Raw genomic sequence first — 24,824 nt, 5'->3', positions numbered from 1 at the left:
CTGGTTACCCTCTGAAGCCTCTCCCTGTCTGCCATGGTGCAGCTGCCATACCATGCTGTAATGCAGTATGTCAGCAGGCTCTCGATGGACGAGCGGTAGAAGGTCAGCAGCAGGTTAGAGTCCAGGTTGTGCTTCCTGAGGACCCTCAGGAAGTGCAGCCGCTGCTGAGCCTTCTTGATGACCGCTGTCGTGTTGTCCGTCCAGGAGATGTCAGCAGCGATATGGATGCCGAGAAACCGGAAGGTGTTGACCCTCTCCACACACTCGCCGTTGATGTGTAGGGGGGCTAAGTCGGTGCTGTGCCTCCTGAAGTCGACAATGAGCTCTTTTGTTTTCCTGGTGTTCAGAGCCAGATTGTTTTCTGAGCACCAGGTTGTCAACTTCAGGACTTCCTCTCTGTAGGCTGCCTCGTCTCCCTTCGAAATAAGTCCGACCACAGTAGTGTCGTCAGCAAATTTGACGATGCGGTTGTTGTTGTGGGCCGGACTACAGTCGTAGGTGTAGAGACAGTATAAGAGGGGGCTTAGCACACAGCCCTGTGGGGAACCGGTACTCAACCTGCGAGTGGAGGAGAGGTGGGGGCCGAGTCTCACAGTCTGGGGCCGGTTAGTGAGGAAATCCTTTATCCAGGCACATGTGACAGTGGGGAGGCCGAGAGTGACCAGTTTACCAATGAGAATGTCCGGAATGATTGTATTAAAAGCTGAGCTATAATCCACAAAGAGCATCCGGACGTAGCTCTGCCCCTGCTCCAGGTGGCTCAGCACAGAATGGAGAGCTACGGTGATGGCGTCTTCTGTGGATCTGTTTTGGCGATAAACGAATTGGTGGGGGTCGAAGACTGGTGGTAGATAGTCCATGATGTGCTGGAGGACCAATCTCTCGAAGCACTTCGTGATTACCGGAGTGAGGGCCACAGGACGGTAGTCATTAAGGCTGGTGATGGTGGTGATAGCATGTTTTAGACACCAGCTACAGCATGTTTTAGACACCAGCTACAGCATGTTTTAGACACCAGCTACAGCATGTTTTAGCTACAGCATGTTTTAGACACCAGCTACAGCATGTTTTAGACACCAGCTACAGCATGTTTTAGACACCAGCTACAGCATGTTTTAGACACCAGTTACAGCATGTTTTAGACACCAGCTACAGCATGTTTTAGACACCAGCTACAGCATGTTTTAGACACCAGCTACAGCATGCTACAGCATGTTTTAGACACCAGCTACAGCATGTTTTAGACACCAGCTACAGCATGTTTTAGACACCAGCTACAGCATGTTTTAGACACCAGCTACAGCATGTTTTAGACAATACAAATATCTAAGGCATAGGGTTATACTGTATGTTTTACAGGAAGATCCTTCAACCTGCTGTAACTCATCAACGTGGACCAATGTGCCTGTCTGAGATGGTTGCATTTATTTGTGGTTTGCTCATATCCTTCAAAACATTTCCAATACACATACCTGAACAAATGCCATTAGTTCCCATTAGTTCCAATAGTTCCCATTTCTCCAACTTTCCCCAACAGCTCGTGCTGTATTCCACCACATGCCCCTCAGGTTCTATTTAAATCTAATCCCTCCTGTCTAAAACCTATATACTCTAGTTTTAGACTCCCCTACCCTGGGAAGAAGACTGTGACTCTCTACCTTTCCATGCCCCTCATAATTTTCTAAATCTCTCTAAGGCCAGCCCTTAGCCTCCTTTACTCCAGGGAAGACAATCCCATCCTTTTCCCCTGACTCTCAGTCTGAAGAAAAGGGTCACGGCCCGAAATGTCACCTATTCCTTTTCTCCAGAGATGCTGTCTGACCCGCTGAGTTACTCCAGCTTTTTGTGTCTATCTAGAATCCCATCCCCTCTTGTCTCCCCTTATAATTCCAGCCCTCATCCCTGCAACGCCCTTTACTGCACCACCTCTGGCTAAATAACAATCTTCCCATATTATGGCAACCAAAACTACACACAATACTGTAGCTGTAGTAAACATAGAAACATAGAAATTAGGTGCAGGAGTAGGCCATTCGGCCCTTCGAGCCTGCACCGCCATTCAATATAATCATGGCTGATCATCCAACTCAGTATCCCATACCTGCCTTCTCTCCATACCCTCTGATCCCCTTAGCCACAAGGGCCACATCTAACTCCCTCTTAAATATAGCCAATGAACTGGCCTCGACTACCCTCTGCGGCAGAGTTCCAGAGATTCACCACTCTCTGTGTGAAAAAAGTTCTTCTCATCTCGGTTTTAAAGGATTTCCCCCTAATCCTTAAGCTGTGACCCCTTGTCCTGGACTTCCCCAACATCGGGAGCAATCTTCCAGCATCTAGCCTGCCCAACCCCTTAAGAATTTTGTAAGTTTCTATAAGATCCCCTCTCAATCTCCTAAATTCTAGAGAGTATAAACCAAGTCTATCCAGTCTTTCTTCATAAGACAGTCCTGACATCCCAGGAATCAGTCTGGTGAACCGTCTCTGCACTCCCTCTATGGCAATAATGTCCTTCCTCAGATTTGGAGACCAAAACTGTACGCAATACTCCAGGTGTGGTCTCACCAAGACCCTGTACAACTGCAGTAGAACCTCCCTGCTCCTATACTCAAATCCTTTTGCTATGAAAGCCAACATACCATTCGCTTTCTTTACTGCCTGCTGCACCTGCATGCCTACCTTCAATGACTGGTGTACCATGACACCCAGGTCTCGCTGCATCTCCCCTTTTCCCAATCGGCCACCATTTAGATAATAGTCTGCTTTCCCGTTCTCGTTCCCGTAGTCTCAGCAACTTGTACACCTGAGGCATAATACCCACATCTTGTACTCCACGCCTCATGTTTTACACATGTACAGGGACATTTCTATTTTGTTTCTTTCTTGGTAAAGGAAGATTCTCTTCGAGAGTTTTTGGGCAAGGAAAAGATGGAAGGCGACAACAAATGTTATTGTGACGTCTGTGGGAAAAAGACTGAATCAACATCTGTACGTTTTTCAAATTGATCATCCTGGTATTTGTAATTCTTCATTAGCTGTTAAAGGGAGAAGTAATAGAAGCGAGTGACTGGCAGAAAATTATATTAGTTCAATGTGAAATCAGTTCTTAGCCCTTATTTATTGTTGGTTGTGAACACATGTCTTCACTGGCAGGGTCTGTGCAACTATAGCATGTAGGTTCATTCATAATATATTCACATAAGTTCATAAGTTATAGGAGCAGCATTAGGCCATTCGGCCCATCAAGTCTACTCCACCATTCAATCTTGACTAATCTATCTCTCAATCCCATTCTCCTGCCTTTTTAACACCCGCTCTAATCAAGAATCTATCAATCTCTGCCTTATAAATCAACAAAATAGAGAGAGTACAGAGGAGATTTACTAGAATGTTGGCTGAGTTTCAGCAACTAAGTTACAGAGAAAGGTTGAACAAGTTGGGTCTTTATTCTTTGGGGCGCAGAAGGTTAAGGGGGGACTTGATAGAGGTCTTTAAAATGATGAGAGAGATAGACAGAGTTGACGTGGAAAAGCTTTTCCCACTGAGAGTAGGGAAGATTCAAACAAGAGGACATGATTTGAGAATTAAGGGACAGAAGTTTAGGGGTAACATGAGGGGGAACTTCTTTACTCAGAGAGTGGTGGCTGTGTGGAATGAGCTTCCAGTGAAGGTGATGGAGGCAGGTTCATTTTTATCATTTAAAAATAAATTGGATAGTTATATGGACGGGAAAGGAATGGAGGGTTATGGTCTGAGCGCAGGTATATGGGACTAGGGGAGAATACGTGTTCGGCACGGACTAGAAGGGTCGAGATGGCCTGTTTCCGTGCTGTAATTGTTATATGGTTATATATGGTTATAAATATCCATTGACTTGACCTCCACGGCCTTCTGTGGCAATTAATTCCTCGGATTCACCACCTTCTGACTAAAGGAATTCAATAGACAATAGGTGCAGGAGTAGGCCAGTCGGCCCTTTTAGCCAGCACTGCCATTCAATGTGATCATGGCTGATTATCCCCAATCAGTACCCCTGTTCCTGCCTTCTCCCCACATACCCTGACTCCACTATCTTTAAGCCCTATCTAGCTCTCCATTTCTCTTCATTTCCTTCCTAAAGGTCTGTCCTTTTATACTGAGGCGACTAGACTCTCCCACTAGTGGAAATATCCTCTCCACACCCACTCTATCTAGGCCAAGGATGTATAATACAAAGCAGTGGGTGGTTGTGTCATTTGAAATGCAAATATTTATGCAAATTAAGAAATAAATGAAGATTAATCTCCACCTTGCATTTTGCAGAGATATTATTTTAAGAATTTGCCACAAATTCTTACATTTCAACTAAAACGATTTGAATTTGACTACTACTGTATGCGATATAGGAAAATTGAAGATTACATTAGACTTCCATCAGATTTGGTATTTAAGAAATCCAAGGTAAGATGCTTGTCATTAGTGCTTATATTTTAGTTCCAATGAGTTTTAATTTATGGTGCATTCCGCAATGCTGCCATTTACACTAGACATTTTTGCTGTGATTTACAAAACCGAAGGAGATTAAAATCATTCCCTGTAGTAACTATTAGCAACATTCATTTGTTTAAAACACAAACTTTAAATTTTCCACATTATACAATACAATACAATTTATTTGTCACTTGAACCTCATAGAGGCTCAAGTGAAATGTTGTTTCTGCAGTCAAACATACAAGAAAAAAAAGACCCAAGACACAACACAATTTACACAGACATCCATCACAGCGCATCTCCTCCTCGCTGTGATGGAAGGCAAAAAAACTTATCTCTCCCCTGCACTCCCCTCTCCCCCCGATGTCAGAGTCAAAGTCAGAGCCAGAGCCCCCGGCGGGCGATTATTCACTGAGGTCGCTAACTCTCACTCAATTTCTGTTGCTCTTCCATTCCTTGTTTTTGCTTTATTTGAGATTTTAGCGTGTAATATATTATGCAGAAACAAGCTTCAATATTATGCCAAAACGTTCCAGCTTGCAGGTCTTTTGAGTTTTCACTGGGTTTGTAGTTTCGGCATGTTTGTTTGGCACGATGCTTGAACTGGGGTCATGTCTGTGGCTCTGATGCATCGAGTGGTAGATAGCTCTAGATACTCTGATCAATCCAGTCTGGTTCCCACAATGATGATACCTAGTCACCACAGTCATTATATTCTTCATTTTCACTAAAGCCATGCCAGTCGACAATAGGCAATAGGTGCAGGAGTAGGCCATTTGGCCCTTGCCCTTCGAGCCAGCACCACAAACTCTGGGAGAGGTGATAAAGAACTGACTAGCGTCACCAATGGATTGTGTGGTTACAGGTTTTGGACTCTGCAGTCTGTGCCTGTGTCAAGGAGTGTTAAAACAGCAAATATATGGAACTGTGACTTCAAGTAGGCACTTCCCAGCATTAGGCAGCCTAATTCCACGATTAACATATATTTGTGTTGTAATACTATTGGCATAGTGTTGGAATCTGTTATACAATGTGCATCTGTTTATCCTTTCTAAAGGGAAAAGGATCAAACTGACAGCATGGTAGCACAGTGGTGGAGTGGAGTTGCTGCCTTATAGTGCCAGGGTCCTAGGTGTGTCCCTAACTATAGGTGCTGTCTGTCTGTAGTTTGTACGTTCTCGCCCAGTGACCTGCGTGGGTTTTCTCCAGGAGTTCCGATTTCCTCCCACACTCCAAAAATGTATGGGTTTATAGGTTAATTGGTTTGGTAAAATTGTACAGGTGCACAACCTTTTATCCGACGATCCAAATAACGAAAAGCTCTGAATAGCGACATTTTTTTTCGGTCCTTGAAGAAAGGTCCTTGAAGACGTTCACCGAGGGCGGCCCGCAGAGGTGACAGCGGAACCTCCGGTCGGTCCTCGAAGAAAGGGGAACTAAATCCCCATTCATAAAAGAGAAGGTGAGGGTATATTGCGCGGGAGGGTTAATAATTGACAATCTGCTGCTACCTGCCCGCTGAGTTAAAAAGTTCCCACAGTAGACTCACGATACACAGTGTATCGTGAGTCTTGCGTGGGAACTTTTTAACTCAGCGGGCAGGCAGCAGCAGATTGTCGCTCCCTTCAGTTTCACCCCACCTACACCCCTCTGCTTCCCGGCCATGTGTGTGACCCCTTCCCTCCCCTCTCCAGCTCCCCGCCCATTGCACCGGCGCGGGGGTTTTGCACTGTCTTCACGTTCGAGCCAGTGCCAGTCACCGGATACGTCAGGACCAACGGGACACCGACCCCCAGGCCCACTGCAAGCACAGAGAACCCAGAGACCCACAGCCAGCAGCAGCCCAGCCCCGTTCCAACTCCAGAGGAACACGCTCCCCGTAGGGACAGAAGCTGATGGTGTGCAAGGTGCGTCTTGGTCTTGAGGTTGCGGATGAGGGGGCGCAGCTCGGGCTGTGACGTCTCCGGCCACCCCCCTGTACAGGAGCTGAGACTGGGAACTGTGGGGTTGTTTGCAGTTGCAGAGGGAGGGGGCAAGGGCGGTACAGTTCCCAGTCTCAGCTCCATTCTAGGGGGTGACCGGAGACGTCAGGACCAACGGGACACCGACTGCAAGCACGGAGATCCCAGAGACTCACAGCCAGCAACAACTCTAGCCCAGTCCCGCTCCAACTCCAGAGGAACCCGGGTTGCGGATGAGGGGGCGCAGCTCGGGCTGTGGGCGAACTGCCACTTGTCGCCGTAGCGGCGCATCGGGGAGCGGATTCCTCTGGAGTTGGAGGGACAGGGAGACACAGCGGCTTTTGAGAATGGTGGGCAATCACTTCCAAAGTTCTGCCCACACAGTCAGTACACTTCTCCTACACTTGTCTCCCGCACTAAGATTATCTCGCAGAGAATGATCCCAGCCTAACCCTCCCTATTCTCTCCTATTCTGCAAGAAAAAACTACATTGAAGACTCAAACTCGCGATCAAGTAACTGCCGGGATCGAGGCGCAAACTCGCGACCTTGCGGATATGAGCCGAGCACTCTACCACTGAGCCAGTCTACGCTAAAAACTTCCATTCTGAAAGCCGAAAAATTCTGAATTACGAAAAGTGTCTGGTCCCAAGGCTTTCGGATAAAAGGTTGTGCACCTGTAACTTGTCCCTAGTGTGTGTAGGATAGTGTTAGTGTGCGGGGAATCGCTGGTCGGCACTGATTCGGTGGGCCGAAGGGCCTGTTTCCGCATTGTTTCTCTAAACTAAACTAAACAAAACTGCTTTCAAAATCATATTCTATCAAAGACAAAACTGTGTTGAGTTGCTCGTATTAAACTCATGCAAGATCAGTAACTGCTGACTGCATCCATCTAAACATTGAAGACAACATAGAAACAGAGAAAATAGGTGCAGGAGTAGGCCATTCGGCCCTTCGAGCCTGCACCGCCATTCAATATGATCATGGCTGATCATCCAACTCAGTATCCCGTACCTGCCTTCTCTCCATACCCCCTGATCCCTTTAGCCACAAGGGCCACATCTAACTCCCTCTTAAATATAGCCAATGAACTGTGGCCTCAACTACCTTCTGTGGCAGAGAGTTCCAGAGATTCACCACTCTCTGTGTGAAAAATGTTCTCCTCATCTCGGTCCCAAAAGATTTCACCCTTATCCTTAAGCTGTGACCCCTTGTTCTGGACTTCCCCAACATCGGGAACAATCTTCCTGCATCTAGCCTGTCCAACCCCTTAAGAATTTTGTAAGTTTCTATAAGATCCCCCCTCAATCTTCTAAATTCTAGTGAGTACAAACCGAGTCTATCCTGTCTTTCTTCATATGAAAGTCCTGACATCCCAGGAATCAGTCCGGTGAACCTTCTCTGCACTTCCTCTATGGCAAGAATGTCTTTCCTCAGATTAGGAGACCAAAACTGTACGCAATACTCCAGGTGTGGTCTCACCAAGACCCTGTACAACTGCAGTAGAACCTCCCTGCTCCTATACGCAAATCCTTTTGCTATGAATGCTAACATACCATTCGCTTTCTTCACTGCCTGCTGCACCTGCATGCCTACTTTCAATGACTGGTGTACCATGACACCCAGGTCTCGCTGCATCTCCCCTTTTCCTAATCGGCCACCATTCATATAATAGTCTACTTTCCTGTTTTTGCCACCAAAGTGGATAACCTCACATTTATCCACATTATACTGCATCTGCTAAACATTTGCCCACTCACCCAGCCTATCCAAGTCACCTTGCAGCTTCCTAGCATCCTCCTCACAGCTAACACTGCCCCCCAGCTTCGTGTCATCCGCAAACTTGGAGATGTTGCATTCAATTCCCTCGTCCAAATCATTAATATATATCGTAAATAGCTGGGGTCCCAACACTGAGCCTTGCGGTACCCCACTAGTCACTGCCTGCCATTGTGAAAAGTACCCGTTTACTCCTACTCTTTGCTTCCTGTTTGCCAGCCAGTTCTCTATCCACATCAATACTGAACCCCCAATTCCGTGTGCTTTATGTTTGTATACTAATCTCTTATGTGGGACCTTGTCGAAAGCCTTCTGGAAGTCCAGATATAACCACATCCACTGGTTCTCCCCTATCCACTCTACTAGTTACATCCTCGAAAATTCTATAAGATTCGTCAGACATGATTTACCTTTCATAAATCCATGCTGACTTTGTCCAATGATTTCATGGAAATACATGGAATGAAACGTATAACATCCTATTTAGCACAGTGTCTTTGAGATTTAATCTTTACATAGCCTATTCAGATCTTGTAGCTACAAGTTGGCACAGGAACAGTTTATGTAGAAAAAGGTCAAAGCATAACCATAAAGGGACATAAAATAAGGACACAGAAAACAAGTTTGAAAAGAGGTGAGGTGTTGACTGATGGGCTTCAAGAAGTGTGGGAATTGGAAACGTTTAATAAGAAAGCTGTGGTTCTGTTGTGGCGCACATCTACGATAGTTACTAGGGCAACCAGCTAGTTGGCATCCAGCCCAGGGAATTACTTCCTATTTGTTGCTGGTGCTGGGCCCATGAGCTGGTTGGTTAATTGGGCAAAGGCTGGCTACCAGCTGAGTTTTAGTGAAGCTGACTAGTGGAGACCTGCCTTAGTAACTGGTTATTTGCCTGTGGCCCTCATCTCCCTTTCTGGTTCCCCTCTGATCCCAAGGGGTAGTCAGTTGGTATATGGCACGTGGAGGAAGGGTGCCACCTGAATTGGCAACAAGTTGTCCTTTGCTCCAAGTACAACAATGGTGGCTCTATCGAGTTGTCTATCCAGGGGACCAATTGTCCAACATTGATGTCATCATTCTGTTGAACCAAGATTGACAGTGTAAGGAATGACTAAAAGGTGAATTTGTCTCTGGAAATGGCCCCTAAAGTGTAGGGAGTGAATATGTATGTGGGGTAATGTAGAACTGGTGTGGACAGGTTACCAATGGTCAGCATGGACTCAATGGTGGCCAAAACACCACAGCCACTCCAGCATCTTCTACATATGTTTTCTGAATTCAACAGAAGCTAATCCAGTACAGGTTGAAGATAGTCAGATGTATTTAGGAAAAACAACTTGCATTAATCTTGAAGTGCAGCACAGATTTCTTCCACAAACAGCAATATCATAATCATAAAAACTATGTGTGACTGCGCAAGGCTGGTTTATTAGTGAGTGTACATGGTGTCAGGGAAATGGTTTAACAGAATGTCAATGAATGTAACAAGGCAATTTGCGTTTTGGTTTTGAGACATTATTAGTTAATTTGCAGATGACATCAAATTATAAAAAGAATATGATTAATCTGGAAAGGAAGAAGAAGGGATTCACCAGGATGTTATCTGGGCTTGCAATCTTGAACAATGTTCAGAAACATTATGCCCCAGTTAAACAACTGATCTTTTTCAGACACATCAGATGCTGGAAGCTTACATGGAGCACAAGTTGCTGGAGTAATTGTGGATTAGGCAGCATCTCTGGAGGACATGGATAGGCGATGTTTTGTGTCGGGATCCTTCCTCAGTGATATCCTGCTCTCTTTCAGGAGCAACTTGGTTCGCATAAACGGCGTCATGATGATATGGAAGAAGGACAAGGTTCCGTTCCAACCCAGCAGTTCCAGGGAGGAACATCTAAGGATTGTGGAGGGAGATCAGAGGAAGCTCAAGGTTTGTTGAAACCATGAGGGACAATTCACCCACACGGGACAAGGAACGTGGTTGATCTCTTGTGATTACAATTCTGCGACTTTCAAAAACACTTCTGATGGGTTTTGTTTTCATTCTCTCCCTTAGATCAGTCGGAACAAGATTCTACACAGCAAAAGTTGAAGAAGCGGAAAATGCTGAACATGGTCTCCAGTTCTATTACCTTTACCTTGAAATCACGTGTAATGCCTTGTCCTTCCCACTGAAATCACTAGTAGTACCTCGTCCTTTTCCCCACAGTAACTAGATCATGTTTGCTGGTTTAATTCAATAAGCTTTCAGGAAATATACCCTAGAAATTATAATACAAATAAATCAGTGCAGATACAAAATGTAAAGATTCTTCCCTGACAATATCCCACGTTGTTTCAAAGCTAATATACACTAAAGTGGATTAAGACTTGTATCAGCCCAGTCTCAAGCAAATTGCATATCTGGGATAATAGGGATAATGTCCCTATTATCCTCTTCATCATTGTCCAGAGAAACCAGGGAGAAGGTAGGACCACTCAAGGGTAAAGGACAGAATTAGTGCTTGGAGTCTGGGGATGTATCGAGGTACAAAACAGGTTTTTTGTATCTGTTTTTCACCAAGAAGAAGGACATGGAGAACAGAGAGATCAATGTGGACAATATTGATCTGCAAGGGCAGTTGAAGATTGAGGAGATGAGCATTCAGGGGGATAAATCCCCAGGACACCCAGGGATCTATCCCAGTCTACCGAGAGAGGTAAGAGAGGAGATTGCGGGAGCATTGATCTTTGCATCTTCTCCAGCCACAGGCAACAGCAACACTATTCCCTTGTTAAACAACTGATGTCCTGCTTTCTTACAGGAGAGTAACGCCCAGAATAACCACAGTTTAGAGGCCATGGAACGAGGGCAAAGTAAGACTTCACCTCTGCAAGGGCAGGAAGAATCTTCTGTGAATGGTGAAGGGAGAATGACTGAGGCAGCTCCAGGTTTGTTAGAATAATCAGGGACAAATCATCTGCATCAATGCAAGAGACTTGCTTGATTTCATGTGAATGCAATTATGGGGCTTTCATCAACTCTTTTGATGTGTTTATTTCATTTTATTTTTCAGGTCAGTCAGAGCAAGACTCAACAGTGGACAAGGTATGGAGGCAGAAAATGCTGACCAAGATTCAGGGCCCTTTTACCTTTTTGAAATCCTTTATAGTTCCTGGTCTAATTCATTCTGTCTCCCACAGTAACCTGTTGAATGAAATCCACCTGTGTCTAACTAATTAAATAAGCCTTGTGGAAATTCCCACCTGAGAAGTGATACCATCAAAAATCATTGCAGATACACAATGAAAGGAATCTTGACTGTTGACATCCTGGGCATCATAGTGGCACAGGTGGTAGAGCTGCTGCCTCACAGCATCAGACACAGGGTTGATCAGTCCTTGGTTGCTGTCTGTATACAGTTTGTACATTCCCCCTGTGACCTTGTGGGTTCCTGCAGGTGCTCTGGCTTCCTCCCACATCCCAAAGACATGTGGGTCTGTAGGTTAATTAGCATCTGTAAATTGCCCCTAAACTGTAAGTAGTGAATGTTTATACAGGATAACACAACACTGGCGTAAATGGGTGACCAACATTCAGCATGGACTCGGTGTACCAAAGGCCCGTGTCTGCGCTGCATATTTCAATTCCACAATCAATCAATCCCATGCTTGCTTCATAGTCAATGGCACTAAAGTGGATTAAAACTCTCAGCCCACTCTCATGCATATTAGAAACATAGAAATTAGGTGCAGGAGTAGGCCATTCGGCCCTTCGAGCCTGCACCGCCATTCAATGTGATCATGGCTGATCATCCAACTCGGTATCCTGTACCTGCCTTCTCTCCATACCCCCTGATCCCTTTCGCCACAAGGGCCACATCTAACTCCCTCTTAAGTATAGCCAATGAACTGCATTCAATTACATTCTGTGGCAGAGAATTCCACAGATTCACCACTCGCTGTGTGAAAAATGTTTTCCTCATCTCGGTCCTAAAGGAATTCCCCCTTATCCTTAAACTGTGACCCCTTGTTCTGGACCTGCCCAACATCAGGAAAAATCTTCCTGCATCTAGCCTGTCCAGCCCCTTAAGAATTTTGTAAGTTTCTATAAGATCCCCCCTCAATCTTCTAAATTCTAGCGAGTACAAGCCGAGTCTATCCAGTCTTTCTTTATATTAAAGTCCTGACATCCCAGGAATCAGTCTGGTGAACCTTCTCTGCACTCCTTCTATGGCAAGAATGTCTTTCCTCAGATTTGGAGACCAAAACCGTACGCAATACTCCAGGTGTGGTTTCACCAAGACCCTGTACAACTGCAGTAGAACCTCCCTGCCACTATACTCAAATCCTTTTGATATGAATGTTAACATACCATTCGCTTTCTTCACTGCCTGCTGCACCTGCATGCCTACTTTTAATGACTGGTGTACCATGACACCCAGGTCTCGTTGCATCTCCCCTTTTCCTAATTGGCCACCATTCAGATAATAGTCTACTCTCCTGTTTTTGCCACCAAAGTGGATAAACATTTATCCACATTATACTGCATCAGCCATGCATTTGCCCACTCACCCAGCCTATCCAAGTCACCTTGCATCCTCCTAGCATCCTCCTCACAGCTAACACTGCCCCCCAGCTTCGTGTCATCTGCAAACTTGGAGATGTTGCATTCAATTCCCTCGTCCAAATCATTAATATATATTGTAAATACCTGGGGTCCCAGCACTGAGCCTTGCGGTACCCCACTAGTCACTGCCTGCCATTCTGATAAGGACCCTACTCCTACTCTTTGTTCCTGTCTGTCAGCCAGTTCTCTATCCACATCAATACTGAACCCCCAATGCCGTGTGCTTTAAGTTTGTATACTAATCTCTTATGTGGGACCTTGTCGAAAGCCTTCTCAAAGTTCAGATATAACACATCCACTGGTTCTCCCTTATCCACTCTACTAGTTACATCCTCGAAAAATTCTATAAGATTCGTCAAACATGATTTACCTTTCATGACTTTGTCCAATGATTGCACCACTTTCCAAATGTGCTGCTATCCCATCTTTAATAACTGATTCTAGCAGTTTCCCTGACCAGATATTGCTGATCTGATGCCGGGCTCCTTCAGTTTTTGTTAACGTTCTTTCCCAAACAATAACTTATTACATCTTGTATTTGAATCCTTGCAACCAAACTTTGTCTTGCCTGGTTCCGTTTTACTAATCCAGTTCTATCGGGAGCAACATCTCCATCACTGGATCAGCTTCCTCTAGAATCTCAAAGATGTATTCTTGATCTTGTTCATTGTCTATAGGCATGATCATGTTTAACATGTCCAAGTCTCTGCGTGTGCTCTAATGCTCAATTTCCAATTCCTTTCTGAATGACAATTCTCCAATTGCCTCTGAAGGACCTTATATCTGACACACACACAGTAGCAAACTGAACCACAATTTCCCTCAGCTAAGCATTACTGACAATGTGAGCAAGCACATATCTGACAATGTAAATGGTAAATTAAGTGAATAGTTTTGTCAATTACATTTTTTACTTGGGCTTCAATTATGCTTCAGCAATGTGCACAATGTCCTTATTATTCTCGTCATCATTGTCCAGAGAAACCAGGGAGAAGGTAGGACCACTCAAGGGTAAAGGACAGAATTAGTGCTTGGAGTCTGGGGATGTATCGAGGTACTAAACATGTTTTTTGTATCTGTTTTTCACCAAGAAGAAGGACATGGAGAACAGAGAGATCAGTGTGGACAATATTGATGTGCAAGGGCAGTTGAAGATTGAGGAGATGAGCATTCAGGAGGATGAATCCCCAGGTCACCCAGGGATCTATCCCAAGCTACCGAGCGAGGTAAGAGAGGAGATTGCGGGAGCATTGATCTTTGCATCTTCAGCCACAGGCAACAGCAACACTATTCCCTTGTTAAACAACTGATATCCTGCTTTCTTACAGGAGAATAACGCCCAGAATAACCACAGTTTAGAGGCCATGGAACGAGGGCAAAGTAAGACTTCACCTCTGCAAGGGCAGGAAGAATCTTCTGTGAATGGTGAAGGGAGAATGACTGAGGCAGCTCCAGGTTTGTTAGAATAATCAGGGACAAATCATCTGCGTCAATGCAAGAGACTTGCTTGATTTCATGTGAATGCAATTATGGGGCTTTCATCAACTCTTTTGATGTGTTTATTTCATTTTATTTTTCAGGTCAGTCAGAGCAAGACTCAACAGTGGACAAGGTATGGAGGCAGAAAATCGTGGCTGATCATCTAACTCATTATCCTGTACCTGCCTTCTCTCCATACCCCCTGATCCCTTTCGCCACAAGGGCCACATCTAACTCCCTCTTAAATATAGCCAATGAACTGCATTCAATTACATTCTGTGGCAGAGAATTCCACAGATTCACCACTCTCTGTGTGAAAAATGTTTTCCTGATCTCGGTCCTAAAGGAATTCCCCCTTATCCTTAAGCTGTGAACCCTTGTCCTGGACTTCCCCAACATCGGGAACAATCTTCCTGCATCTAGCCTGTTCAACCCCTTAAGAATTTTGTAAGTTTCTATAAGATCCCCCCTTAATCTTCTAAATTCTTGCGAGTACAAGCCGAGTCTATCCAGTCTTTCTTTATATGAAAGTCCTGACATCACAGGAATCAGTCTGGTGAACCTTCTCTGTACTCACTCTATCGCAAGAATTTCTTTCCTCAGATTTGGAGACCTGAACTGTACGCAATACTCCAGGTGTGGTCTCACCAAGACCCTGTACAACTGCAGTAGAACCTCCCTGCTCCTATACTCAAATCCTTTTGATATGAGTGCTAACATACCATTCGCTTTCTTCACTGCCTGCTGCACCTGAATGCCTACCTTTAATGACTGGTGGACCATGTCACCCAGGTCTCATTGCATCTCCCCTTTTCCTAATTGGCCACCATTTAGATAATAGTCTACTCTCCTGTTTTTGCCACCAAAATGGATAACCTCACATTTATCCACATTATACTGCATCTGCCATGCATTTGCCCACTCACCCAGCCTATCCAAGTCACCTTGCAGCCTCCTAGCATCCTCCTCACAGCTAACACTGCCCCCCAGCTTAGTGTCATCCGCAAACTTGGAGATGTTGCATTCAATTCCCTCATCCAGATCATTAATATATATTGTAAATAGCTGGGGTCCCAGCACTGAGCCTTGCGGTACCCCACTAGTCACTGCCTGCCATTCTGAAAAGGACCCGTTTACTCCTACTCTTTGCTTCCTGTCTGTCAGCCAGTTCTCTATCCACATCAATACTGAACTCCCTATACCATGTGCTTTAAGTTTGTATACTAATCTCTTATGTGGGACCTTGTTGAAAGCCTTCTCAAAGTCCAGATATAACACATCCACTGGTTCTCCCTTATCCACTAGTTACATCCTCGAAAAATTCTATAAGATTCGTCAGACATGATTTACCTTTCATAAATCAATGCTGACTTTGTCCAATGATTTCACCACTTTCCAAATGTCCTTATTATTCTCTTCATCATTGTCCCTTGTTAAACAACTGATATCCTGCTTTCTTACAGGAGCGTAACGCCCAGAATAACCACAGTTTAGAGGCCATGGAACGAGGGCAAAGTAAGACTTCACCTCTGCAAGGGCAGGAAGAATCTTCTGTGAATGGTGAAGGGAGAATGACTGAGGCAGCTCCAGGTTTGTTAGAATAATCGGGGACAAATCATCTGCGTCAATGCAAGAGACTTGCTTGATTTCATGTGAATGCAATTATGGGGCTTTCATCAACTCTTTTGATGTGTTTATTTCATTTTATTTTTCAGGTCAGTCAGAGCAAGACTCAACAGTGGACAAGGTATGGAGGCAGAAAATGCTGACCAAGATTCAGGGCCCTTTTACCTTTTTGAAATCCTTTATAGTTCCTGGTCTAATTCATTCTGTCTCCCACAGTAACCTGTTGAATGAAATCCACCTGTGTCTAACTAATTAAATAAGTCTTGTGGAAATTCCCACCTGAGAGGTGATACCATCAAAAATCATTGCAGATACACAATGAAAGGAATCTTGACTGTTGACATCCTGGGCATCATAGTGGCACAGGTGGTAGAGCTGCTGCCTCACAGCATCAGACACAGGGTTGATCAGTCCTTGGTTGCTGTCTGTATACAGTTTGTACATTCCCCCTGTGACCTTGTGGGTTCCTGCAGGTGCTCTGGCTTCCTCCCACATCCCAAAGACATGTGGGTCTGTAGGTTAATTAGCATCTGTAAATTGCCCCTAAACTGTAAGTAGTGAATGTTTATACAGGATAACACAAGACTGGTGTAAATGGGTGACCAACGGTCAGCATGGACTCGGTGTACCAAAGGCCCGTGTCTGTGCTGCATATTTCAATTCCACAATCAATCAATCCCATGCTTGCTTCATAGTCAATGGCACTAAAGTGGATTAAGACTTCTCTCAGCCCACAGTATATTGCTGATCTACTGCCGGGCTCCTTCAGTTTTTGTTAACGTTCTTTCCCAAACAATGACTTATTGCATCTTGTATTTGAATCTCTGCAACCAAACTTTGTCTTGCCTGGTTCCGTTTTACTAATCCAGTTCTATCGGGAGCAACATCTCCATCACTGGATCAGCTTCCTCTAGAATCTCAAAGACGTATTATTAATCTTCTTCCTTGTCTATAGGCATGATCATGCCTGTTGGTTCTGCATGCATGTTAATGCTCAATTTCTACCTCTCCTGGAGTGCCTCTGATGGGCCACATGTGTGAAATACAATGGCAAGATGAACCACAATTTCCTTCAGCTAAGCATTAGGGCCCGATCTGAGGATATGAATGGTAAATTAAATGAATGGCTTTGACACATTTCAATGTTGACAGGGTTCAAGTATGCTACAGCAATGTGCATAATGTGCCTATAACCCTCTTGTTCATAGTCCTGGGAAACCAGGGAGAAGATAGGACCACTCCATGATAAAGGAAGTAATTAGTGTTTGGAGTCTGGGGATGTAGGTGTGGTACAAGTATTTTGCATTTGTTTTCACCAAGGAGAAGGCCACGGAGGACAGGGAGATCAGTGTTGACAATTCTGATGTGCAAGAGCAGTTTGAGATTAAGAAGGAGGAGGTGTTGGTGAGCATTAAGGTGGAGAAATCCCCAGGTCCTGATGGGATCCATCCCAGGCTATTACGAGAGGGAAGAGAGGAGTTTGCGGGAACATTGATCTTTGCATCTTCTCTAGCCGCTCCCAACAGCAACACTGGTTCAGGAATAGCTGCTTCCCCACAGCCATCAGGCTATTAAACCTGGCTCGGACAAAACTCTGATTATTAACAACCACTTTCTGTTATTTGCACTTTACCAGTTTATTTATTCATGTGTGTATATATTTATATCATGGTATATGGACACATTTATCTGTTTTGTTGTAAATGCCTACTATGTTCTGTGTGCTTAAGCAAAGCAAGAATTTCATTGTCCTATACAGGGACACATGACAATAAACTCACTTGAACTTGAACTATTCCTTTGATATCCTGCTCTTTTACAGGAGAATAATTCTGGGAATAACCACATTATTACGGCCGTGGAATGTGGGCAAGGTGATCTTTCAACTCTGCAAGTGAAAGTTATTCTTAAGGAAGAATATTCTGTGAATGATGAAGAGAGACCAACTGAAGCTCAAGGTTTGTTGGAATCACCTCGGTACAAGGGGCTTGCTTGATCTCATGTGAATGTAATTATGGGGGTATCAAAAACTCTCTGATGTGTTAATTTCATTCTCTCTTTTAGGTCAGTCAGAACAAGATTCTACAGAGGACAAGGTAAGGAAGCAGACCTGTGGGTCAAATCCCAAAGACATGCGGGGTTTGGCGTTCCTATGTAAATTGTTCTTAAACTGTCGGGAGTTAATATTAGTGTGGGATAACATGGAACTGGTGCAAATGGCTGATCAACAGTCAGCATGGACTCTGTGCCAAAGGGGCTGTTTCCATGATGTATCTTTGAATCCAACAAGCAATCAATCAATCCCATGTTTGCCTCATAGTTAATGGCACTGAAGTGGATTAGATTTCTATTAGCCCACTCATGTAAATTGCTGATCTGCCTCCAGCCTCCGTCAGCTTTCCCTGTCAATGACATTGCAATATGTATTTAACCAAATGCAACCAAATTCTGTCTTGCCTGGTTCCATAATTTCAAATGCAACTGTACTGAGAATATCTCCAGCACTGGATCAGTTTGCTCTGGTCTGATCTGTATGATTTTGTTTATTATCCATCAGTGTGAATGTGTGTTGACGTGCTTATTGTTACTGCAAGCGCACTAATGCAATATTTCCACCTCCTCTCAGATTGAAAACTCCTCAATTGCATCTGATAGATCACATGTCTGACACACAATGGCAACTTGAGCTACAATTTTCCTTCAGCTAAATATGACTCCATGATCTGGCAATGAGAAAGATTAAGTAAATTAATGTCCTTTGCACATTCTGTTCTCTTTCAGGAGAATCATTCCCCAAGTGAAGGCCCTGCTGTGGTGACGGGAGAACAAAGTTCCACTCCAACCCGTCAAGGGCAGAATGGAAATCCTGAGAATTGTGAAGTGGGAACATCTTGGACACCTCAAGGTTTGTTGGAACCATCAGGGATAATCATCCACATCAGAGCGAGACACTTGACTGATCTCATGTGATTACAATTATACGACTATTATCTTACATAGAAACATAGACAATGGGTGCAGGAGTAGGCCATTCAGCCCTTCGAGCCAGCACCGTCATTCAATGTGATCATGGATGATCATCCAAAATCAGTACCCTGTTCCTGCTTTCTCCCCATATCCCTTGATTCCGTTAGCCCTAAGAGCCATAACTAACTCTCTCTTGAAAACATCTAGTGAATTGGACTCCACTGCCTACTGTGGCAGAGAATTCCACAGATTCACAACTCTTTGGGTGAAAATGTTTTTCCCCAACTCAGTCCTAAATGGTCTACCCCTGATTCTTAAACTGTGACCCCTGGTTCTGGACACCCTCAACATCGAGAACATTTTTGCTGCATCTAGCCTGTCCATTCCTTTAAGAATGTAATATGTTTCTATAAGATCACATGCTTCTAAATTCCAGTGAATATAAGCCCAGTTGATTCGTTCCTTCATTATATGTGAGTCCTGCCACTCTGGGAATTAACCTGGTGAACCTACGCTGAACTCCCTGAATAGCAAGAACGTCTTTCCTCAAATTAGGAGACCAAAACTGCACACAATACGCTAGGTATGGTCTCTCCAGGGCCCTGTACAACTGCAGTAGGACCTCCTGGCTCCTCTACTCTAATCCTCTCGCTATGAAGGCCAACATGCCTGTAGCTTTTTTCACTGCCTGCTGTACCTGCAGGCTACCTTCAATGACTGATGTACATGATCACCCAGGTCTTGTTGCATCTCCCCTTGTTCTAATCAAACACCATTCGGATAATAATCTGTCGTCTTGTTCTTGACACCAAAGTGGATAACCTCCCATTTATCAGCATTATACTGCATCAGCCATGCATCTGCCCACTCACTCAACCTATCCAAATCACCCTGCAGCCTCATAGCATCCACCTCATAGTTCACACTGCCACCCAGCTTTGTGTCAACCGCAAACTTGGAGATTTTACATTTAATTCCTTCGTCTAAATTTTCCTCTCAGTTTAGTTTAGTTTAGAGATACAATGTGGTCTACCGAGTCTACACCGACCAGCGATCCCCGTCCACCAGCTTATTCTACACACCAGGTACAATTTATAACCTTTACCGAAAGCCAATTGACCCACAAACCTGTACATCTGGAGTGTGGGAGGAAACTAGAGCACACAGTGAAAACCCACGTGGTCACGGGGAGAACGTACAAACTCCGTAGTACAGACAGCACACGAGGTCAGGATCGAACCCGGGTCTCTGGCACTGTACGGCAGCAACTGTATCGCTGCACCACTGTGCTGTGCTCCCCCTGTGCCCCTCTTCTGATGTGTTTATTTTATTCTCTCCATTAGATCAGTCAGAGCAAGTTTCCCCAGAGGACAAGGTAAGGAAGCAACAAATACTGAACATGGCCCAGTGCCCTTTTACCTTTTCTTTACAATCGCACATAGTCCCTGGTATAATTCATCCTTTCTCCCACAGTAACCAGGTCAATGGAATCCACCTGTGCCCAATTAATTCAATGTGCTTTGTAGAAATACACCCTGGAAGTGGTACTACAAGGAGATCATTGCACATACCAAATGAAAAGAATCTTTCCTGCCAACATTTAACGATTGCCTCAAAGTCAATAACAGTTCTAGCAGCCCAGTCTCACACAAATTGCTGATCTGCCTCCAGACTACTACAATTTTTTTTCTTCCCAGATAATAACTTCTTGCAACTTCTATTTGAATCTGCAACCAAATTGTGTCTTGCCTGGTTCCAGTCTTATTAATCCATTTGTATTGAGAGCATCTTCATCACTGGATTAGCTTGCTCTCGTATCTTAAAGATGCATTCTTGATCTTGTTTGTAGTCCATTGGTGTGATCATCTGTTGACATGTCTGTACATGCGTGTGCGCTAATGTCCAATTTCCACCTCCTCTCAGATTGAAAATTCCTCAATTGCATCTGATAGATCACATGTCTGACACACAATGGCAACTTGAGCTACAATGTTCCTTCAGCTAAATATGACTCCATGATCTGGCAATGAGAAAGATTAAGTAAATGGATGTCCTTTGCACATTCTGTTCTCTTTCAGGAGAATCATTCCCCAAGTGAAGGCCCTGCTGTGGTGACGGAAGAACAAAGTTCCACTCCAACCCGTCAAGGGCAGAATGGAAATCCTGAGAATTGTGAAGTGGGAACATCTTGGACACCTCAAGGTTTGTTGGAACCATAAGGGATAATCATCCACATCAGAGCGAGACACTTGACTGATCTCATGTGATTACAATTATACGACTATCTTCTTACATAGAAACATAGACAATGGGAGCAGGAGTAGGCCATTCAGCCCTTCGAGCTAGCACCACCATTCAATATGATCATGGCTGATCATCCCAGATCAATATCCCATTCATGCTTTCTCCCCATATCCCCTGATTCCGTTAGCCCTAAAAGCTAAATCTAATTCCCACTTGAAAACATCCAGTGAATTGGCTTCCACTGCCTTCTGTGGCAGAGAATTCCACAGATTCACAAACTCTGGGTCAAAAAGTTTTTCCTCATCTCAGTCTTAAATGGCTTGCCCCTTATTCTTAAACTGTGATCCTTGGTTCTGGACTCCCACAACATAGGTAACATTTTTCCTGCATCTACCCTGTCTAATCCGTTAAGAATTGTATACATTTCTATAAGATCCCCTCTCATTCTTCTCAATTCCAGTGGATATAAGCCCAGTCGATCTATTCTTTCATCATATGTCAGTCCCGCCATCCCAGGAATTAACCTGGTGAACCTACGATGCACTCCCTCAACGGCAAGAATGTCCTTCCACAAATTAGGAGACCAAACCTGCACACAATATTCTAGGTGTGGTCTCACCAGGGCCCTGTACAACTGCAGTAGAACCTCCTTGCTCTTGTACTCTAATCCTCTTGCTATGAAGTCCAACATGCCATTTGCGTTCTTCACTGCCTGTTGTACCAGCATGCTTAATTTCAGTGACTGATGTACAAGAACTCCCAGGTCTCGTTGCACCTCCCCTTTTCCTAACCTGACACCATTCAGATAATCTGCCTTCTTGTTCTTGCCACCAAAGTGGATAACCTCACGTTTATTAACATTGTACTGCATCTGCCATGCATCTGCCCACTCACCCAACCAAGTCCCCCTGCAGCCTAATAGCATCCTCCTCGCAGCACAGTGCCACCCAGCTTTGTGTCATCTGCAAACTTGGAGATTATACACTTAATTCCTTTGCCTAAATTCTTAGTTTACAAATCTCTTCTTAGTTAGTTTAGTTTAGAGATACAATGCGGCTCACCGTATCTGTGCCAACCAGCGATCCCCGTCCACCAGCTTATCCAACACACCAGGTACAATTTATAACCTTTACCGAAAGCCAATTGACCCACAAACCTGTACATCTGGAGTGTGGGAGGAAACTAGAGCACACAGTGAAAACCCACGCGGTCACGGGGAGAACGTACAAACTCCGTAGTACAGACAGCACACGAGGTCAGGATCGAACCCGGGTCTCTGGCACTGTACGGCAGCAACTGTATCGCTGCACCACTGTGCTGTGCTCCCCCTGTGCCCCTCTTCTGATGTGTTTATTTTATTCTCTCCATTAGGTCAGTCAGAGCAAGTTTCCCCAGAGGACAAGGTAAGGAAGCAACAAATACTGAACATGGCCCAGTGCCCTTTTACCTTTTCTTTACAATCGCACATAGTCCCTGGTATAATAGTAAGATTAAACGGGAACTTACCAGTTTGAAGTTTGATCTGTATTTTATGAGGAGGAACGTTGAGGGAATACATGAAAGAAACCCGCTACGACGCATGCGTATCATCCTTCAAAGCAGCGGTGTGAGGTCACAGATACCCTATATTGACCTAAAATAGCAAGATTATCAAAGAGATACCAGCTTAAGATTTGACCCTATGAGGGTGGGAGCGGAGGGCATGTATTCCCTCAACGTTCCTCCTCATAAAATACAGATCAAACTTCAAACTGGTAAGTTCTCGTTTAATCTTACTATTTTACTTCGGAGTCACGTGAGGGACTCCATGAAAGATTTCAAAGCTCTGTGACCTCATGCCGTGGAAACGAGTCCATGCTTCACAACTGCCTTGGTAGTTAGAGAGAAATTGTTAATTATATTCAAAGCATTCATACCAATTATTTAATGGAAATGATAAATAATATCGAATTAATTCAAATCATAACCCTGTATTCTTCAGGGATAAATTATCATACAGAACTTAAAATTGTTCCCCGAAAAAACGTTCCCATACTGCTAACTGGTTTGTTAACATTTCTGAAACGTATTCTCCAACAACCATCCTGCATCCTGAGGATTTGGTCCATGGATACATCAAGGCGTTTTGCTGCAGATGTAGCTGCAGCCCTGGTGGGGTGAGAATTAAATATGTTATTGTCCACTCCCGCCTATCATATCCCATATTTCAGCCACCGCGAAATGGTCTGAGTTACACTCTATGGTACAGTATCTTATAGCTGATTAAACGCCAATTCCTTGCCTCTGATAGCCTTTTTTCTTACTGTATAACAAAACCGTACTTTACTATACAGAGGCATTGTCTATACAGAGGTAGACCATCAATTCTATGACCTGCCCCGCTAATCCTGGCCTATTTTGTTTAATAATACGGTCCTGGATCACAAACCTCAATCTTCGTGCCGCAATAGTGAAGCCATCCAGTCATACTTTTAGCAATAACTGGAGCTTATACACTGTGACTAGCGCTATCAGCATACCATTTCTAGTTAGTTATCCAGATTTAATGCTGTAGCCGGCGACCAATTCCTTAGCAACATCAAAGCCACACTTACATTCCAAATATAGTTATCTTACTGTTTCTTGCCATTAATAACTTGACAATGCACTTTCGGCATTATTCACAGTGCTGAAACACAGTCCTCCATATTGCAGGCTGGTAAGCAACTGTAGCACCCCCGGAACATCCTTATTTCTGTGGTCCAGAAAGTTATCATGGCAGTAATTAGTCCATTTTAATATGACCTAAATACTGTTATAGAGTAGACCTTCTTCGTGCTGCCGTGATCATGTCCACAGTTCTATCGATAGCCCCATGTCCCATAGCGGTGTTATAGAGTCTACAACCTACTAAATCAATATTTTCTATGACATGGATAGCTATCCTCAGTTACTGGATGCACCAGTAACCTAGGACTACGGCTATCGTTATACATAGTTCCAGCACCATGTCCTGTACCCCGGAAAAACCATAGTTGGGTAAGCCAATCAGGTACTAAGACATCCCCAATGCCGATTCCTGTTGAATGTCCCTTCGTACCCCGAATTTATAATTAGACAAGGAGGTAATACATAAATGAAAAACCCCTCCCCTAGTGCAGTGAAACAGCATCTGTAGCCTCTGCCTCAGGATCTGGTATCAATGATACATACCTCGGTAACTGGTGATTTAACCCCGGATGCAATTCTAATATCCGGCCTTACCTACTTTACTGATTTTAGCAAATACCATCTATCCAACATCCATTTAGTACTTCCAATAATTTTTCGTGGCCTGGTGTCTGCCACTGATTTAGTATCCCTGGTAGATACGTAGCCCATAACCAAATATTCCTTTGGACACACCATTCCCAAGTTTAATTTGCCAATTCATCACAAGCTGGTGATATCTTTCCACCCATATGACTTAAATATGCCATCACCGAGGTATTATCTATCTACCATCTACCATGCTGCAGTTACATTCCTGAGCAATAAGATTTTTGCCCATGAAATGCACTTAACATTTCTAACCCTTAGTGTTATGTAGGTTAGCTTCTTATATATTCCATCTCCCCCATAGCTCGAGATGGTATCAGTTGTACCATAACCAATTGCACTGGCATCTGTTTGTAATAGCACAGCCGAGTTGACCTCTGTGGCTTTCCATAT

General features: G+C 44.2%; 1 protein-coding gene across 12 annotated transcripts in view; it reads left to right on the top strand.

The window, feature by feature from the left end:
- Positions 1 to 24,824, top strand: part of LOC129703752 (ubiquitin carboxyl-terminal hydrolase 47-like) — a 46,827-nt gene that overhangs the window by 12,152 nt on the left and 9,851 nt on the right. Inside the window, exons 7-24 of one of the 12 annotated variants that reach the window (XM_055646443.1) lie at positions 2,893 to 2,988; positions 4,303 to 4,440; positions 10,016 to 10,139; positions 10,266 to 10,324; positions 10,777 to 10,908; positions 11,014 to 11,140; positions 11,266 to 11,297; positions 13,910 to 14,044; positions 14,147 to 14,273; positions 14,399 to 14,430; positions 15,761 to 15,887; positions 16,013 to 16,044; positions 17,746 to 17,881; positions 17,988 to 18,019; positions 18,705 to 18,828; positions 20,234 to 20,265; positions 20,969 to 21,092; positions 22,506 to 22,537. In XM_055646443.1, the coding sequence (XP_055502418.1) occupies positions 2,893 to 2,988; positions 4,303 to 4,440; positions 10,016 to 10,139; positions 10,266 to 10,324; positions 10,777 to 10,908; positions 11,014 to 11,140; positions 11,266 to 11,297; positions 13,910 to 14,044; positions 14,147 to 14,273; positions 14,399 to 14,430; positions 15,761 to 15,887; positions 16,013 to 16,044; positions 17,746 to 17,881; positions 17,988 to 18,019; positions 18,705 to 18,828; positions 20,234 to 20,265; positions 20,969 to 21,092; positions 22,506 to 22,537 (1,641 nt within the window). Of the gene's footprint in view, positions 1 to 2,892; positions 2,989 to 4,302; positions 4,441 to 10,015; positions 10,140 to 10,265; positions 10,325 to 10,773; positions 10,909 to 11,013; positions 11,141 to 11,265; positions 11,298 to 13,909; positions 14,045 to 14,146; positions 14,274 to 14,398; positions 14,431 to 15,760; positions 15,888 to 16,012; positions 16,045 to 17,745; positions 17,882 to 17,987; positions 18,020 to 18,704; positions 18,829 to 20,233; positions 20,266 to 20,968; positions 21,093 to 22,505; positions 22,538 to 24,824 lie in introns of all 12 variants that reach the window. The other 11 variants (XM_055646442.1, XM_055646441.1, XM_055646445.1 and 8 more) reach the window with 11 other exon arrangements.

Source organism: Leucoraja erinacea, chromosome 14, assembly GCF_028641065.1.
Source record: "Leucoraja erinacea ecotype New England chromosome 14, Leri_hhj_1, whole genome shotgun sequence".
Taxonomy (NCBI): Eukaryota; Metazoa; Chordata; class Chondrichthyes; order Rajiformes; family Rajidae; genus Leucoraja; species Leucoraja erinaceus.
Note: the sequence above shows the minus strand (reverse complement) of the source record. Positions and strands in the feature narration are given on the sequence as shown.